Here is an 18,140-nt window from a genome sequence, read left to right as displayed (position 1 = left end):
CACCGCTTCAGACCAAACTCTATATGAGAGAAAGAAAAATCAATAATTAATCCGAATCTAAGGTAAAAATCAATGTTATGCTCTTGTTTTATTTGTCTCATCGTCCGATCTGATGAAATTGTGTACTTTGTGGGTCTGATCAGAAGAATGATAATCTTTGGTTAGATTACTATGATCGAATAGTATAATCCGTTTTCGGTCCGAATTGTGATTCTGAATAAGAATGCGGTGGTGACGTCGTTAATGAGAGATGATCATCCGAAAACAATTTATTACTGGTTTGTTTGTTTGGGTGATAAAGTGTTTTATTTCAATTATTTTGTTCATCCAACCGTGCTGTTGTTGTTTTTTTTTTTTTTGCTTAAACATATCTGTGTACAAGATTGATTCGAGCCTTAAAAGAAAAGGTTTTGAAATTGATTTAATATGATTTAGCAGAAGGGGAGAAATGCCCAAGGAGAGACCAGTGCCAAGCAACATGACAAGAGTGTCACCATACCCGCTTCGCTCTTCAAGGACTCAAAGAGAGATCCAACCTGAGTCGCCTATCCAGACTCAAGGCCCAGGCGAGTGGGAGGACATCAAGTGTGTAATCTGCATGGAACCTCCACACAATGCCGTCCTCTTGAAGTGCTCTTCTTTCTCCAAGGGGTGCTGTACTTACATGTGCGACACCAGTGGTCGTCACTCCAATTGTTTCAAGCAGTACTGCAGAAAAAACAGGAGCCGCTCAACCAAGGCCATACGCTGTCCTAACTGCAGAGGAGAGGTTAAAGAGACGATCAAGGTGTCGGCTGCAAGGAGATATTTGAATGCTAAACCGAGGTGCTGCGCTTTTGACGGCTGCACCTTCTCGGGGACTTACACTCAGATAGAGAAGCACTTGAAAGCTGATCATCCCCGTTACAGCAGACCCTTGGTCGACCCAGTGAGAGAGCGGGCGTGGGATGAGATGCAGAGAGCTGCTGAGTACACTGAAATCATGACTGCAGCGGGTCTTCCGCATAATACCCCCGTGCATCATCAGCTTCCTCGTCATCCGGTGATTCAGATCAGCGTGAATGGAGTAGTGCGGAACTATTTCTTTGCTGCTTTGACTCACATGCCAACAAGAGTGGATACTCAAGCGATGGGCATAGTTCCCAGTTGGACTCCCTCCTGAAGAATTCAGAACCCAAAAATTTGAATGTTGTTCAAAGTTTTTTGAAGTGTAATAGTTTTTTTTTGTTGATGAAAAGTTAATGTTTATAATGAAATAAAATGCAAAAAGAAACCGCTCAGTTATTTGCAAACAGGAGGAAGATGGACAAAAGAGAAAGCCAAGGGGGCTTCTCTTCAGAAGCCAACACACTCTTTATTAGACACTAGATTATCAGTTGTATGAGTTCAGTGGTGGTCAACGCCATGTCCGTCAGGGACCAACCACTTGAAGCTATTAATCATGAAACCCATATCCGCTGGTCGGTTTATGGAACTAAGTCTACTTGTAGATTAAAGAGAAGGTTACCTTAAAGTAGTGTGAACAGACAGGGCAGGCACTCAAAACCAGACAAGGTCATGCTCATCCTCTGCCGTTGAGAATACAAATCAAAACTCATCATATACTTATCTCTCTCCCTGTCGCTCTACGGAGGTGGTCATGCATAATGAGAGCAAGACTTGCCTTCTTCACCAAATATTCTCATGACTACAGAAGGAGAGAAGACAATAAAATAATAAGGTGATAACAGTCAGACAAGAATCTCAGAGAGAGAGAGAGAGAGAGAGAGCTTTAGTCTCTAATATTCTCTTTCAATCACACACTAACATTTGTCCGAAAGGACCCTTCAGTCTATATCGAGCAGAGCAATCAGAATCAAATCAAGAGTGCTATCTGATGATATATATTATCTATAAAAAGGGTAATGGAAAATAGATAGCAGATTAAAGCAAGAAACAATCTCAATCTAGTCTCCCTCCCAGCCCCGAGTAGCATTTCATTTCATCATCATCCAATCCAACCTAACCTGCAATTCGGCTTCTTTCGAGTGAAAACAAATTCAATCAATCCCTTCCATCATTTACCAAAAACCCAGTTTCACGATCTAACCGCAGCCTATATGTCAAATCCACTAATCAATCAATCAATCGACGTCTCTAAACAATGCCATTCAGATTCATAGACAATCAATCCAGATCTGCAGCGAAGCCCATTTGGCGAGACAAAACCTAACCATAAGCGGAAACGGAGGAGGAGTGCCGCGAGCTTGATTTCAGATTCCATTAAATGATTCTTCTCCTCATGACCTACGACTTGGCCCGTGCGACGTTTTTTTTTTTTTTTGTACGTGCCAGGTTTTCCCGCATTTTTTATACTCCCAATTTCGAAAATTAATCTTTCTTTTTTCATTGAATATGACGTGTGCAAAACCCATAGGTTGAAAAACAAGAGAGATTTATCCATTTTGAATTTTATTATGTAAATCTTGAAACAAAATTACATTACAATCAACCATTTTACTATGATCCCGTACATTTGACTTTAAACCATAAGGTAGTTAGAACATGATCCGGTCTCATCCTCCAAGTGTCCTAACCGCCACTAGCCTGACGTCATCTATAACCGGACCACATAGCGAGCCAGAGTGATCATTCTTCATATGGTAAAACGTGCTGAGAAAAGTGACACGAGTCCTCGCAGACACAGCCTTGAACACAAGCCTCCCTTGTTTAAACCCGCCTTTACCCTTAGACGCGTACTCCACCAGGATCTTCCTCCCTCCAGCGAACGCCTCCACTGCCATTGGTCCCTCGCAAGCGTCTCTTGCGTCTCCTACGTTGAAACCGAGGGCGTAGAATTTGTTGAGTGACGACGTCCTCACTATCTGAGAAACGGCACTCTCTTTGCCTCCAACTAGCTCTATGGCTCGGTGTCCCTCAGGGACGAAGAAATGAGCCTTGTCCACGTACTTAACGGCCTTAAGAGACTCGATCTTCCAACCAGGCAACGGGCTGTTATCGTCCTCGATGAAAGGTGGTATCAGTACTCCCCATTTTGCCTTGGCGAACACGTAAGGTCCTTCTTCGAAATTTCCGTTCTTTATCAAATTATCTGAAAAAACATATATCAAAATAAAATCAACATGTTTCGGTTTTTGCTATAACACATATGACTTGTTTCCGGTTTACTTACTTCCGGAGAACCTGGGAGGGAACAAAGCCTTGATACCGATGGCGTCGATCAATGGTCCACAAGCCGGGTGCTCCTCACGACCCGGATTATGGATCCTGATCTCTATTTCGGATCCACCAGCTTTAAAAGCCCATGAGTAGGAGTCCCAACCATCGCTGCCGTACATGGTCTGGATAGGAATGACACCGGACTCATGAGTGACGGAGATGTTGAGCCGCTCGTCCTGAGCGCATGTTCGAGCGGCGCTGAACGTAATCGAGTACAGACGGCCTGAGCGGACTGAGATTTTTTGGGAGATGGAGGCCTCGTTGCCTAATCTTACGGCGGAGGAGCCTTCCGGTACGACCAGGACCATGTCGTCTTGTTTCTGACCAGCTTTAATGTACTCCACGAAACCGGTTATTTCCCAGTTAGGCACGGCGGTTCGTCCCTTAATAACGGATCCTTTCAGTTGGGATGGCTTCGGACCCTTCTCGAAATTACCGTTTGGTAATAAACCTGAAACCACCAACCATGAATAATTTGTTAGAGATTTGAGAACTTAACAAAAATAGTGTGTTAGATGATGAGCTTTGGAGTTACACTACCATCACTGATCGGGCCCGATATGACAACACTGGAAGAAACGCATAGTAGAGTTAAGAGAAGTACGACTTCTTGGTACATTGTGGCTTATCTCGGGTGAGAGATGAGTATGGAAGATGGTGAATTAATATATCTCAAAAGAGTAGCGAAAGATGGGGGGTTTTATGGGTTTGAGTTTGTGAGGATAACACCGGTTTGATGAATGCCACTGGAAGCATCCTCCTGGTTTCTGTATGTTAGATGCTACCTAGACACATACAGCTAGCTCAGGAAACATTGACTTCGTGATTAGGAACTCGGTTTCTTCAATGCATTTTTTTTAATTTCTTTTAACAAGGATTATATTATTAAGATCTCGATTGTTTCAAACAGTTATACTACTAAAGTTTTGTTGACAAAAAAAACCCATTATTTTATCAGCTTTTAGCTATATATAATGACATGATTTGAAAAAATATTGAAATAATGCATCTTTGAGATGTCATGACGATTGATCATTAGCATACTAAAATAACTATAGCCTATGTATTAATGTCTGTTATATTCTGTTTTCGTATATAACGCAACATGGTCCATTAACCTATATTGCCACGAATATTTATATGCTGTTGGTTGGAAGAAAAATACATACTAAAAGATGAAGTCAAAATGAACCAATGATACATGATAAATGTAAAATAATGATCACACTGGGAGGAAGTAGGAACACGTGAAGAGGGATATGTTGTTTTCTGGTGCAGGCACGACTGCCGACTCTACCGCATTAGAAGCTTCCACCATTAATATTCCAAAATGTTGGAGATTAGTCTATCACAATCCAACTCATCCCAATAAAACTAACTTACAAGACATAAGTTTTAGTTTTCTTAGCAATTAGTGTCATTATTATTTGTGTTGAAATTATTAGTTATGTAATGAAAAAAGCATCTGGAAGATGTATAGGGGATTAAGTACACAATACAAGAGCAAGATATTGCTGTGTAAAATTCTTTAGTAGATAGGGAACATTAAGATCTTTATTTTTTTAATTGAAAACATTAAGATCTTTAATTTTATGTACGTGGCATGACATATATTACGAAAATAGTTGGAGGAGAGAAGCACATGCAAGGAGGCTAGAGAGTTTTGACTTCTCGCAATTATCGATATCTTGAACTATATAACAGCATCTTAGCCTGGATTCTTAGGATGAAGTTCTTAGCAAAAGTTAAGAAACTGTTTCTTAATTTCTGTTAAGAATCTCACTCTAAGAATCCCGGGTTAATCATGGTCTAAGAGCATGATTAATGGAGAACTCTTGGAGCCGGTTCTTAGTTTTTTTTAGTTAAAAATTAAGAAACGGTTTTTTATATTCCACTAAGAAGCTCACCTTAACGTTAAGAACCTCACTTTAAAAATCTCAGTTAATCATGCTCTAAGTAAATATAGAAAGGTTCACGCTGTCACAGCAAGAAAAAGAAAAAAATATATATATTTACTTACTTCCAAATATCAGGGGTTAGCATTCTCAGGCCAGATGTTTAGGCTTTATTTGGGCTTACTTATATAGTTATTATCGGGCTTTGTTAATAGAAGCCTGTATAATTTAATTAATAATTAAATTTCACGTGCTTTGTAAACCATTATTATCTCCCGCCGTTGATTAGGGGGCTTGACGAAGACTATGGTACAAGTAGTGACTCGTGAAACCAAATGGTTCAAGGTAAAGGGTTAAATGATTAGGGGGCTTGACGAAGACTACGGTACAAGTAGTGACTCGTGAAACCAAATGGTTCAAGGTAAAGGGTGGTTTACCCGCATACGCAAACATAATTTTCTTGTGAATAATTATCAATTTATGTTATATTCAATAATAAACCAATATGATAATTTATTATTTATGTTTTCAAAAAAATTAAATCAAACATCATACTATTGGTATGTTTTTATTAGTATTTAATTATAAATTATTTTCTATCTTATTTTTTTAAAAAATTTATAATAAAATTATTATTTCAAGATAACAACACAATATATAAGGATTATCTTATTTTTAAAAAGTCTAATATTATTAATGTAAAATTCGTTTTTAATTATATGATAAAAATATGTAAAATTCATTAAGTATAACAATGACATTAACCAGTCCAACTTTTAACGTGAGAACTCGAATGCGAAAAATTATTTTGCAAATAATAATATAGATGAGCTTTCCTAGAAATGAAGATTACTCTGTTTGTAAACGGTCCTAACTAAACATCTAAATTTCTCGACCAACCAGTACCAAACCCGAGATATTTGAGGTCCAATACGAAACTAATTATTGAGACCCCAAATAACACAAAAACTAAAATTAGTAAAGTTTTGTTATGCAACAAAATAAATTTATAGCATCCTTATAATTAACAAGAAATTATCAAACCTTTTTATTTGTTTTTCTTAGAAATTCATCTAACAAATTTATATAGCTATAGGTTTTAATCATGTCTTTTAATCCACAATATAGCCAAACCAATTAGTTTTTTTTTTATGTTTTCCCTATACTTCAATCAAATAAATATGAAAACTAAATAACAAAAAAGTTAATAACAAATCTCTATGCCTTTTAGTTTTATTTTTCTTTAAGTCTTGTTTATTGAAGTTTGATTAACTATTCTTATCTTCTTATTAATTTCATATTAGATAGTGAGATATTTAAGATCTAGTTTTGTTCTTTGTTTTTAGACAATTCCACAAGTTTATTCACTTCGACATCAAACAACAATGAAAAATTGGTTTCAAAGAGTTAAAAAATTATGGGCCCCATACGTATGTATCGTAGGAATGGGTTCAAGACCGGCACTGCGACCAACCCGAAATTATTAACCAAGAACACTATTCATTTATATAGAACACACATACTGTTTAGTATTTACCACCGGCGCGTTCGGAATCTCAGGTTCAGGTACATGCTGTTCTCACTACCATCCCGTTGAATGAAGAAGAAGATTATTATGAATGGGAAATTGATGGGAGAACAACTCAGAGATACTCTACTGGAAAACTATACGCTCACCTTTGATCCAGGGCCGGCTGAGGAGGGGGGACAAGCGGTGCGACCGCCCCGGAACCAAACCCGTGTCCCCCGTATAATAATAGTTAAGGGACCCAATTTTTTTTAAAAAATCTATATTTTTATATAACAAAAATTATAAATATAATAAATATAATTGAAAAAAACCCAAAAATATTCGCTATGCATATAGTTTTATTTCATCACGAAATATATAAAATATTACTGATTAAATTTTAAAATTATTTTAAACATTATCTAAATATAAATTTTAGAGGGTTAAAATTTTTTTTTTGTCCTAGGCTCATAACAATGTTAATCCGGCCCAGCTTCGATCGCAAGGACGTTCAGTGCCGTGGTACCATATCATATGGAATAAGAAAGGTATCCCAAGACATAGCTTTCTCGCTTAGTTATTTGTTCTTGACAAATGTCCGACGAGATATAGAATTATTAGCTGGGGACTCCAATCCTCTCCGATGTGCCTTCTCTGTAACTCAACTTCTGAATCACGCGATCACCTGTATTTTGATTGTCCTTTCTCTTGGGGAATCTGGAGTGTATTGGCATCTCGATGCGATCTTAATCCGGAACGCGATTGGAGCAGAGTGATGAACCAGTTGCTAGGGCTTAACCATGGATCGCCTAAAGGACACTTAACAATTCTCTGCTGGCAAGCTTGTCTCTACTGGGTTTGGTCTGAGCGTAATGCTCGCCTACATAGAGACGTCTTCCGCTCCTCAGATGCTTTGATCTGCCGGATTGATCGCCAAATTAGAGACAAGATACTTTCTTTCAGAGAAACGAACCCAACTGTCTCCTCCGTAATGATGCTACAGTGGTTGCCTTGAACAATTCTGATCGTCGGGTCTTCTCCACCGTCTTTTGCAAAGACAAATTACCTTCTTTCTAATATTTGGGCTCTTAGCGGTTATCTAATGATTCTTGATTTGGGTTACTACTAACTGGGCTGAGACTCAAAAAACAAACCGAAGCCATGGGCTTGTATGTTTTCTATTCCCATTTTGCTCTTAATATGAAAAACTAGATTTTGAGGCGGGTTTATTATTATTTTTTTTTTCAATTGACAAATATTTAGTAAATATCATATTTTCATATATTTGTGTTTTATTTTATAAAAGACTTAAACTTTTTATCTTTATTTATTGTATTTCATTTTAAATGACTATTTATGTTTGAAAAATTAAAATTTATTTCTTTAATGAATTAAGTTGGTATAACTCTGATAAATTAATTTTATTATGTGGTTAATATTTTAATAAAAAAAATTATATACTTTTCAATGAAAAAATTCAATTTTTTTATGAATGCTTAAATTATATTAAGAAAATAAAAAAAAATAATAATTAAGAATGGTTGAAAAAAAATTATTTGAACTTGGACTCAATGGCCCAAAGGAAAAAAATATGTGAAAATTGAATCTGATTTCTTAATCGGCCCAAATGGCCCAAAAGAGATCTGATGTGGGTTGGATCCGAAAAAAATGACCCAATATAGATGTGTTATTAATATTACTTGATTGCCCTTAATGAAACATGCAATGTTAGTAAAAAAAAAGTCAGATTAAGGTAAAAAAGACTCTGCTTTAATAGTATAGATATGTTCAAAAAAAAAAAACATACTATTTAGTGTATTTGCCTAGCTATTAGCAACACGTAAAACTTCAATAGTAAATTATGAAATGGTAAAAAGGTTTTATAGTAAACCATGCAAGTCACCTAAGCTAAGATATTATAATTTTCTATAAAAAGAGTCTTGAAAATGGCGTGGCAAATACAGAGCCGTCACAAGAATTTTGTTTTTTTTTCATAGGAAGTGAAAAGACAAAAGAGAGAAATATCTTATTAGCCGGAAAGCTCAAGGTGTTAAAGACACATGCATGTAAAGGAAGGTGATGACGTGTATCCATGAAACACCGTTGTTTCTTTCTATTAGCATTTGTCACCACACACACACAGACGAGGACAGTGTCTAATATGTAATGCTACTGCATCTCTGTGTAAAAAGTGCCTCGTTGCGCTTATATCAATAACTATTGTCATTTCCCCACGTGGACGATCTCATTACCGTTGGGTTGTAGTAAAAGGTTAAGTCTGATTGGGTCCTACTGTAATGTTTCTCACACGAAAAAAGAAGAAGAGAAAACTGAGAATGGAGGCAGCAGCCAGCTAGCAAAACGCTGCATGCCTTTCCCCTTGGATAATTCTTTCGCAAGTTGAAACATTGACAGTCGGAGCCGTCTCTTTCATTGAAGCACACGACGCATCATCGTCACTAGGCTAGCTAGATAGATGCGCCTCTTGGAAATTTGAAACCACCTTAAAACCTTTTCAACGAATATGTATAACTGGGGGTGGATCGCATATATGTTTTCTAACTGGTCCATTGGAATAGAATCATACCATGGCGAAAGCAAACATAGAAAATGCTCAAAATGACCAAAAAGTTCCACTAAAATATATAAAAGTTTGGTCATCTTAATTCTTTTGACATCTTTATTTTGGGAGCGGTCGCGGTCAACTTGGAGGAGGAGGAGGAGGATGCAAATTCTTTTACGTTTGAAAAGGGAAGAAATTGACATCAAAACAATGGAGTGTGGATGACTAGTTGATTATCCACCAATCAAGGAAGATGATAAATCCAAATCTATCTTGTTTTTTTTTTAACCTTTGATCACATAAATATTTTCACTGGAATGTAATATATATTTTGTTTTACGTTGATACGCAAACTAATGGACTAAAATTGTATAAAACATTAAGCACTGCTTCAAACTCCATGTGAAAACATGAACTAGTATTTATTTAATACTTAATAGACACGTGATTCAATTTAGGTAAAGTAATATAGAGATTGGCCACCTAACGCAAAAGAAGAAGAAAAGTCATAGCCACCAACAACAGACCCTCATTAGTAGTAATGCCCCGTAATTAGGAGGTCATTACGGTCGTGTGTGACTTATGAAATGGAGATTATCACCTTCGCTCCAGACCCATTTTTTTAAAGAGAATCACATGGTTTCATCTTTCCCGAGACCAGTCAGTCATTTATTTACTTTAATCCGAAAGATTAGCTTATCGAGTATAATTAAGACACAGTGAGCTTCCAGCAACATTTTACAGGTGCGGAAAACCAATCCTTTGTACAACTTTACCACAATTGTAAATATGTCCTCATTGGCGAGAGAGAAACTATATTCTTTCCACTCCTTTATCATCTCTCTATCTCAATCCTCCTCTCACATTTCTCTTTGTGTATTTTGTTGAAGAGGTAGAGCGAGAGAGAGGGAGATGGCAACCGTGATACAAACCAGAGGACTTCTCTCCTTACCCGCCAAACCCATCGGAGTGAGGAGCCTTCTCCAGCCATCCCACGGCTTAAAGCACAGACTTTTCGCCTCCAAACGGAGAAATCCACCTGCCTTGTCTCTATCCTCTAACGGCCACCAGAAATTTCAATCCTTGGAGCCAACCCTTCCCGGGATTTCCATTTCCCACAAGGCGAGAAGCACCGAGTTCATATGCAAGGCGGAGGCAGCGTCCGCCGGCGAAGGCGACACGGCGGCGATTTCAGCGTCGCCGAAGATCTTCGGCGTGGAGGTCACGACCTTGAAAAAGATAATACCTTTAGGGTTGATGTTCTTTTGCATTCTGTTCAACTACACAATCCTGAGGGACACGAAGGACGTCTTGGTGGTGACTGCGAAAGGGAGCTCAGCTGAGATTATACCTTTCTTGAAGACGTGGGTCAATCTCCCTATGGCCATTGGCTTCATGCTCCTCTACACCAAGCTCTCCAATGTTCTCTCCAAAAAGGCTCTCTTTTACACCGTTATCATCCCTTTCATCCTCTACTTTGGGGCCTTCGGTTTCGTCATGTACCCTCTCAGCAACTATATTCACCCCGAAGCTCTTGCTGATAAGCTCCTCGCCACTCTCGGCCCAAGGTTCATGGGTCCTCTTGCTATCCTGAGGATTTGGAGTTTCTGTTTGTTTTATGTCATGGCTGAGCTTTGGGGTAGTGTCGTCATTTCTGTTCTCTTCTGGGGCTTTGCTAATCAGGTGACCTATACTGCTCTGTCGATTGTGATCTTGTTGGTTTGAAATGACATGTTTGGTTGTTGGAATACTCTTTGGTTGCAGCTGAGTTTGTTATAATGTTTTACAAGCCAGTGTTTTGTGAGTTTCATAGTAGCATTTGTTCAATCTCTCTTGCAGATAACAACTGTGGATGAAGCCAAGAAATTCTATCCTTTATTCGGACTTGGAGCCAACGTTGCGCTCATTTTCTCTGGAAGAACGGTGAAATACTTCTCTAACTTGAGAAAGAATCTTGGTCCTGGAGTTGACGGATGGGCAGTTTCACTGAAAGCCATGATGAGCATTGTGGTTGGGATGGGACTTGCCATCTGTTTCCTCTATTGGTGGGTTAATACATATGTTCCGCTTCCTGCCCGTAGCCAGAAGAAGAAGGTAACTGTTTGTTCTGTTTTCTTTTTGCAGCTTATGAGTAGTAGGACTCTTCTGATTTGTTTTCTCCTTTTACAGAACAAACCGAAGATGGGAACGATGGAGAGCTTGAAGTTCTTGGTGTCATCACCATACATAAGGGATCTTGCTACTTTAGTGGTGGCGTATGGTATTAGTATCAACCTTGTGGAAGTCACTTGGAAATCAAAGCTTAAAGCTGAGGTAATATACTAGCTCCTCATCTATCGTCCTTGCATTCACAATGCTTAGCTTTTTTTAAAATTCCTTCTTAATAATACTCTGAGTGCAGTTTCCTAGCCCGAACGAGTACTCAGCATTTATGGGGGACTTCTCAACCTGCACCGGTATTGCAACATTCACGATGATGCTTCTCAGCCAATACGTATTTGATAAATATGGCTGGGGAGTAGCAGCAAAGATCACCCCAACTGTTCTGCTATTGACTGGCGTTGCCTTCTTCTCCCTGATACTGTTTGGCGGCCCATTCGCACCACTTGTTGCCAAGCTTGGTATGACTCCGCTACTTGCAGCTGTCTATGTTGGTGCCCTTCAGAATATATTCAGCAAGAGTGCCAAGTACAGCTTGTTCGATCCCTGTAAAGAGATGGCCTATATCCCCTTGGATGAGGATACCAAGGTTTGCTAAATTTTAAGAGAATCCATGTTGAAGAGATAAGTTGTGTGTTCATTAGGTTGATGATGTGCCAATTGTTGCAGGTCAAAGGGAAAGCTGCGATTGACGTGGTATGCAACCCGTTGGGGAAATCAGGGGGTGCTCTGATACAGCAGTTCATGATCTTATCATTTGGATCACTAGCCAATTCAACGCCCTACCTAGGAATGATATTGTTGGTGATTGTCACTGCGTGGTTAGCTGCAGCTAAGTCGCTGGAGGGACAGTTCAACGCTTTGAGGTCTGAGGAAGAGCTGGAGAAGGAAATGGAGAGAGCTTCGTCGGTGAAGATCCCTGTTGTGTCTCAAGATGAAGGTTCCCTTGGAGAATCTTCAAGCAGTTCACCTGAGAAATCAGCTCCCACCAACATATAGAAGAGAGCTTTTGGTTTTTAGGGGGAAAGGAATGAAGGATGAAATCGAAAAATAAGATTTTGAGAGTGAGAAAAGACCAATCTCTCAAACAATCTCTCTTTTGCACCACCACTCTTTTTTTAGTCTGTAGCCCATTCTTTTCAGTTCAATTTGGTCTTTACGTTATAAGTGTGTTCCATGATAAAATTTGTGTGTATTGTTAAGTCATAACATCAATAAGCTAGATTTAGTTCTTACTCAGAAAAAAATTCATGGTAAGAAATAAGTATGCGTGAAGTTAGGTATACTTTCATATGAGATATTCTGTGGGCATAGCGAGAGAAGACCAAGAGCTTTAAATTTTGTCCGGACAACATCAGTCGAATCTAGATGTAAGGGCCCTCAGCGCAATTCTAAAATATTGAAAAGGACAAAAGATGCAAATAATATATATATTTAAGATGGTTGATGGTTGGACAAAACTATTTTTAACAATAACGACTCGTCGACTGTGTGAAGAGCCGTCTTTTATCCAACTTCTCCGGGGTGGACGATTCCCAATATATTTAAAAAATAGTTTTGTCCAACACAGAGAAGAGAACCAATCATGGAGACAACAACCACTCCTCTTCTCCCCGGCCGATGCGGGTGGCTCCGCCGTCGTCTCCGCCTCAAGAACCCTCTTTCCTCTGAACTCTCAGGTGCCGTCGGTGATCTTGGCACCTTCATCCCCATCGTCCTAACCCTGACACTAGTCTCGAATCTCGATCTCTCCGCCACTCTCATCTTCACAGGATTCTACAACATCGCCACAGGCCTCCTCTTCGACATCCCTATGCCCGTCCAGCCCATGAAATCCATCGCCGCCGTCGCCGTCTCCGAGACCCCGCATCTCACCCCTTCTCAGATCGCCGCCGCCGGAGCATCCACCGCCGCCACGCTCCTCCTCCTCGGCGCCACCGGAGCCATGTCTTTCCTATACAACATCATCCCTCTCCCGGTGGTACGAGGCGTCCAGCTTTCTCAGGGTCTTCAGTTCGCCTTCACCGCCATCAAATACGTCAGGTATGATTACGACACTGCCACTCTCAAGCCCTCCTCTTCTCCCCGCTCCTGGCTCGGCCTCGACGGCCTTATCTTGGCTCTTGCTGCTCTTCTCTTCATCATTTTGTCCACCGGCTCCGGCACCGACAGAGACTGCGCCGGAGATGGAGATTTCGCCGAGAGTTCCAGCAACGAAACGCAATCTCGCCACCGGAGGAGACTGCGTTTTCTCTCTTCGATTCCATCTGCGTTAATTGTCTTCCTTGTCGGGTTAGTGCTCTGTTTCATACGCGATCCTTCCATCTTCAAAGACCTTAAATTTGGTCCGTCAAAGTTCAAGATCCTGAAAATCACTTGGGAGGATTGGAAGGTCGGGTTTGTAAGGGCGGCGATTCCTCAGATTCCACTCTCTGTGCTTAACTCTGTGATCGCTGTCTGTAAATTATCCAATGACTTGTTCGACAAGGAACTATCAGCTACTACAGTCTCCGTAAGCGTTGGTGTGATGAACTTAATCGGGTGCTGGTTTGGCGCAATGCCGGTTTGTCACGGTGCTGGTGGTTTAGCTGGGCAGTATCGGTTCGGCGCAAGGAGTGGTTTGTCGGTTATCTTTCTGGGTGTAGGGAAACTGATTGTGGGTTTGGTGTTTGGGAACTCTTTTGTGAGGATTCTGAGCCAGTTTCCGATTGGAATACTGGGGGTTCTCTTGCTGTTCGCAGGGATCGAACTTGCCATGGCTTCCAAAGATATGAACACGAAAGAAGATTCGTTTATCATGCTGGTCTGCGCTGCCGTGTCAATGACAGGCTCAAGCGCAGCCCTAGGGTTTGGGTGTGGCGTTGTTCTTTACTTGCTACTGAAGCTAAGAACGCTAGACTCTTCCTCGGTTGCTCTGTTTTCCCGGTCAAATGATGATTCCGAAACAGCTTCTCATGTGGCCTAACTTACCTTGAGGTCTGAATATTCAAAATTTGATGGCAGCCAATTCGTCTTTCTCTCAGTTGCTGCCTCAGCCTCAATTCAACCTTAGCTCATTCTGTTTGCAAGGTTGGAACCCTTATCGCTCTGTTTTTACGCGGTCCCTTGATTTTTAAATTCCAAGAGTGTATTGTTTCGATTTTGCGCAAAGAATGTTAAACCCTTAACCAATATGTTTATATAATAAAAGTGTATAAATTAAGAATCTTTAAACTAAAGAAAGCAGCAAAATAAAAAGAGCCAAAACCGGATCTCTCTTAACGATTGTCCCTTCTACAAAGGATCGTTTTTGCACTCACTGGTGAACTTGGTATATACTGCTTACCTATTTGTATAAATAGAACGCTAAAGTACTCTTTAAGTTTAAATTGTAGACTAATCTTTAAGGTCGTCATCACCTACCTACCTAATAACACCTTTTGGTTATCTACTCCAATGGACTCACAATGCTTACCAATCCTCGACTTTTCCCGCGATAAAAACTAGTGCCAGGAACGAGTCACTGGATTACGATCAAAAACTGCGTCCGAAAAGCAATGGAGGAGCTTTCTGATTCCATTTCGTATTTGTCGATACATCTGAGCTCAAATGTTTGATATCTGCAGTCAGACCACACATAGGTACGCAATGGCACTAGCGGAGCTAGGCCAGACAGTGATGAGGATGTTGTACGAGAGCTACGGGGTTGACGAGGAGAAACACTCGGCGAGACATCTTGATGATACCTGTTGAGGATGCTGAGTTACAGGAGGAGACAGAGAAACGGGGAAGCAAACACGGGTTTTGTGTATCGCATACTGATAAGAGCTTCATGAATATCCTCCGCTACACTCCTTTCGAGCACGACGTACCTCAACTCCATGAAGAAATCCAGCGAAGATCTTCTCCACATCTACTGCGGCTTCAACCAACCAACCCCTCTGATCGGTGATTACTCATCGCCGCCGCAATGAATGCATGCATGTTTATCCAAGTGTCAATGTAATAATGTATGAATAAAATATATATGCGTTTGATTTGCAACTTTAGTTTTTTTTTTTTTTTTTTTTTTTTAATTAAATAAACACTAGAAAACTAAGGAGATTCAATTAAAACTGTACACTATAGCCAGTAGAAAAAGTAAACATCAAGAGATTTGGTCTAAAGACAGACAGTTTCTAATAAAGGAAAGAGACTGATTAAAATGGATAGCTTTGGTTGCAAGGTACTGTTTCCAAGTGAGAGATGGGTAAAGAGGAGACTGCAGAGGATTAACCAGTTTGGGAAGCGGAGAGATCATTTGATCAGAAGGTGGACCCCACAGGTAAGCCATGGAGAAGCGAGATCGGAGGTGGTTAACCCTAGCTCGGTGAAGAACGCTCCGGAATATTCCGTTCGTCAATATGTGCAGTAAGTCGCCCACGTTCACCACTAGTGAGCCAGGGACAGGTGGCACGGTGATCCAGCCCACGTCATCCCTGAAAACCTGTAGGCCAGCGGTGTTGTTCTGGTACAGTATGGTCATGAGAGTAGATTGTAGAAACCGATTGTACCCAAGTACAAATTTCAGAACATAAGACTAACACACAAGTTTTAACATAAAATATATACAAATTTTATGTTAAAATATATACAAATATATACATATTTTAACATAAGTAGACATAAAAAAATTTAAACTGATCAAGTGCAAATGCAAAAAGCCAAAAGAATAAGAACTAACCAACTAGGCAACAAGAAGGCAAACACAACAACAAACTGATACTTATTCTCCAACAGCCGCAATCAGCAACATTCAAACTTGAAACACAGGTTCAAATTCTGAAAAACAAAAACAGCGAAGGTCATTAAAAGTGTAAACCAACTAAAAAACATAATGACAATGGACATAAAGATTAAAGAGATTAGAAACCAGAAATTATACTTCTCATAAGAGCATTTTCCTCTTCTAGCAGCTTAAGTATTTGTTCCTTTCTTGCGATTCCTTTTCCTTTGAGTCTAATCTCACATTTGAGCCACTGCTCCATGCACATCAACACTTCTATCACATTCAAAATCACGCCATTGCCATAGGATCGTTAGAGATATCTTCCTTTGACATGTTCTTTATCTCATTCCTCGTTTTCCCTGCTGTCTTACGCCTCATCCCGTTCATTGACGCGTACCTGCACACGTTTGTCAGATCGTCTCTACTGTACCCTTCTGTTCTCCTAGCCACATTTTCAATGTTAACACATCACTCGCCACCTGAAACACACACATACATAACCCATCCTTTACATTGCATCCAGCTAACATAGATATTATTAGCACACTACAAAAAAACCTCAACTGTTCTCAGATTGATATTGATTATAAGAGGATAGAAGCCACGTAAAATGGTTTTATTCGGGTTTATATCAAATTTAGATCCGGGACCATTTACGGCCAATAATGCTAAATCATCGAACTTTATTTTCCTTCCTTCCTTCAGATATTGAAATTTTCAAATTCAAGAGGATTTGATCACAACATTGTCTATTACCTTTACCTCCGGGAAAACGGCCAACTCATACATCAACAAGGGGTAGCGGTCCCGATCAGTACATACACTCACACCATGTGCTAAAACATACTTCAACTCCAATTATATTCAAATTTCATACGTCAACCAACACTTTTCTGTAAATTCATACATTGACCGTGTCTCCATTAGTCAAATTTTGATGGAGTCTTACGTAGACTTAACAGATGATTACGTGGAAATTAAGCCCGTGGGATTCGAACCCGGGTTACCCACAATTACCTATCTCCCACTCAACCACTCTGCTATGTATGATTCATCGTATTAATACATCACATATACATATTTAACATTCATCGGTTCCGGGTTCCTCAAAAAAATATTTGATTTCATTAGGTTTAGAAGGGGATTTGAACCCAGGTTCCCTGAATTAACGCATCCCCCACTCGACCACTCTGCCATTTGGATAGCGGAGCCGGTGTCTTTGGTGGTTCTCCATGCTTTCTTTATTTGCCTTCCCGGCAGATCACATAAAATGCAGTTTGGAAGACATCTCACAACAAACATATTAATCCTGTATAAAATGGCGTTGCAGGGGATCGAACTCGAACTGGGGTCACCCGCATGACGGTCATGAATACTTACACCACTATAACTGAAGCTCTAACTTTCCTTTGCAGTCTTCTACTCACAAAACACTTGCATCGAATAAAGCTAATCCAATATTTTTTTACAAATGGGCTGATATACAAATTAAAAGGCCTATTTGGCGTTTATTGAATGGAAAACATTATTTTGATAAGTAATCCCCTATATATTAATTGAAAAACATTTGAAAAGAGGTAATCTCAATTTTGTATTAATTAAAATAGGCCCAATGCATAGGTGACACTCAATTAGGTAGTCAATTACATTCAATTGAAAAATAAGTAGGTCCACATTCGATTTTTATATGTTGTTACATACATAAGTTGGTCAAACTATATGATATAATGATATGATATGCTATTTTCTTTCCTTAAATAAAACCTACGGAATTACCATAAATGACTAATATATATATGACAATTAATGATTTTAATAATAAAGATTTGATAACAACTTAAACAATCAAATTAGCTATAAAAGTAAAATTTAGATTTTTTCGTATATGTTATATTTTGAATTTTTAAAAACGACAATAAATGACTAAAACTATTAAAATTATTATGTTAAAAATTAATGATCAATGGTTTAACATTTTTATTATAAGAAGATACACATGATTTTAAAACCATATGAGTAAAAAATATCATTTAATAATAAAATAAA

At 39.3% G+C, this 18,140-nt stretch overlaps 5 protein-coding genes across 5 annotated transcripts; 3 read left to right on the top strand and 2 right to left on the bottom strand.

Annotated features, from left to right (window-relative positions):
- On the top strand, nucleotides 1–1,162 carry LOC106298193. Its single transcript, XM_013734269.1, has 2 exons — nucleotides 1–62; nucleotides 439–1,162. The coding sequence occupies exon 2, from the start codon at nucleotides 449–451 to the stop codon at nucleotides 1,160–1,162; it is 714 nt and encodes a 237-aa protein (XP_013589723.1). The 5' UTR covers nucleotides 1–62; nucleotides 439–448.
- Nucleotides 1,163–2,434: 1,272 nt separating this feature from the next.
- Nucleotides 2,435–3,976, bottom strand: LOC106299215. Its single transcript, XM_013735339.1, has 3 exons — nucleotides 3,760–3,976; nucleotides 3,173–3,670; nucleotides 2,435–3,091 (listed from the first exon to the last, which is right to left on the bottom strand). The coding sequence occupies exons 1-3, from the start codon at nucleotides 3,836–3,838 to the stop codon at nucleotides 2,556–2,558; spliced, it is 1,113 nt and encodes a 370-aa protein (XP_013590793.1). The 5' UTR covers nucleotides 3,839–3,976; the 3' UTR covers nucleotides 2,435–2,555.
- Nucleotides 3,977–10,099: 6,123 nt separating this feature from the next.
- On the top strand, nucleotides 10,100–12,578 carry LOC106300042 (ADP,ATP carrier protein 1, chloroplastic). Its single transcript, XM_013736091.1, has 5 exons — nucleotides 10,100–10,870; nucleotides 11,027–11,281; nucleotides 11,357–11,500; nucleotides 11,589–11,936; nucleotides 12,017–12,578. The coding sequence occupies exons 1-5, from the start codon at nucleotides 10,100–10,102 to the stop codon at nucleotides 12,344–12,346; spliced, it is 1,848 nt and encodes a 615-aa protein (XP_013591545.1). The 3' UTR covers nucleotides 12,347–12,578.
- Nucleotides 12,579–12,819: 241 nt separating this feature from the next.
- On the top strand, nucleotides 12,820–14,554 carry LOC106300043 (molybdate transporter 2). Its single transcript, XM_013736092.1, has one exon. The coding sequence runs from the start codon at nucleotides 12,933–12,935 to the stop codon at nucleotides 14,310–14,312; it is 1,380 nt and encodes a 459-aa protein (XP_013591546.1). The 5' UTR covers nucleotides 12,820–12,932; the 3' UTR covers nucleotides 14,313–14,554.
- Nucleotides 14,555–15,473: 919 nt separating this feature from the next.
- LOC106298192 (gibberellin 3-beta-dioxygenase 2-like) lies at nucleotides 15,474–16,481 on the bottom strand. Its single transcript, XM_013734268.1, has 4 exons — nucleotides 16,395–16,481; nucleotides 16,251–16,344; nucleotides 16,128–16,147; nucleotides 15,474–15,905 (listed from the first exon to the last, which is right to left on the bottom strand). The coding sequence occupies exons 1-4, from the start codon at nucleotides 16,479–16,481 to the stop codon at nucleotides 15,474–15,476; spliced, it is 633 nt and encodes a 210-aa protein (XP_013589722.1).
- Nucleotides 16,482–18,140: the final 1,659 nt, after the last annotated feature.

This window comes from Brassica oleracea, chromosome C6 (genome assembly GCF_000695525.1).
Source record: "Brassica oleracea var. oleracea cultivar TO1000 chromosome C6, BOL, whole genome shotgun sequence".
Classification (NCBI taxonomy): Eukaryota; Viridiplantae; Streptophyta; class Magnoliopsida; order Brassicales; family Brassicaceae; genus Brassica; species Brassica oleracea.
Note: the sequence above shows the minus strand (reverse complement) of the source record. Positions and strands in the feature narration are given on the sequence as shown.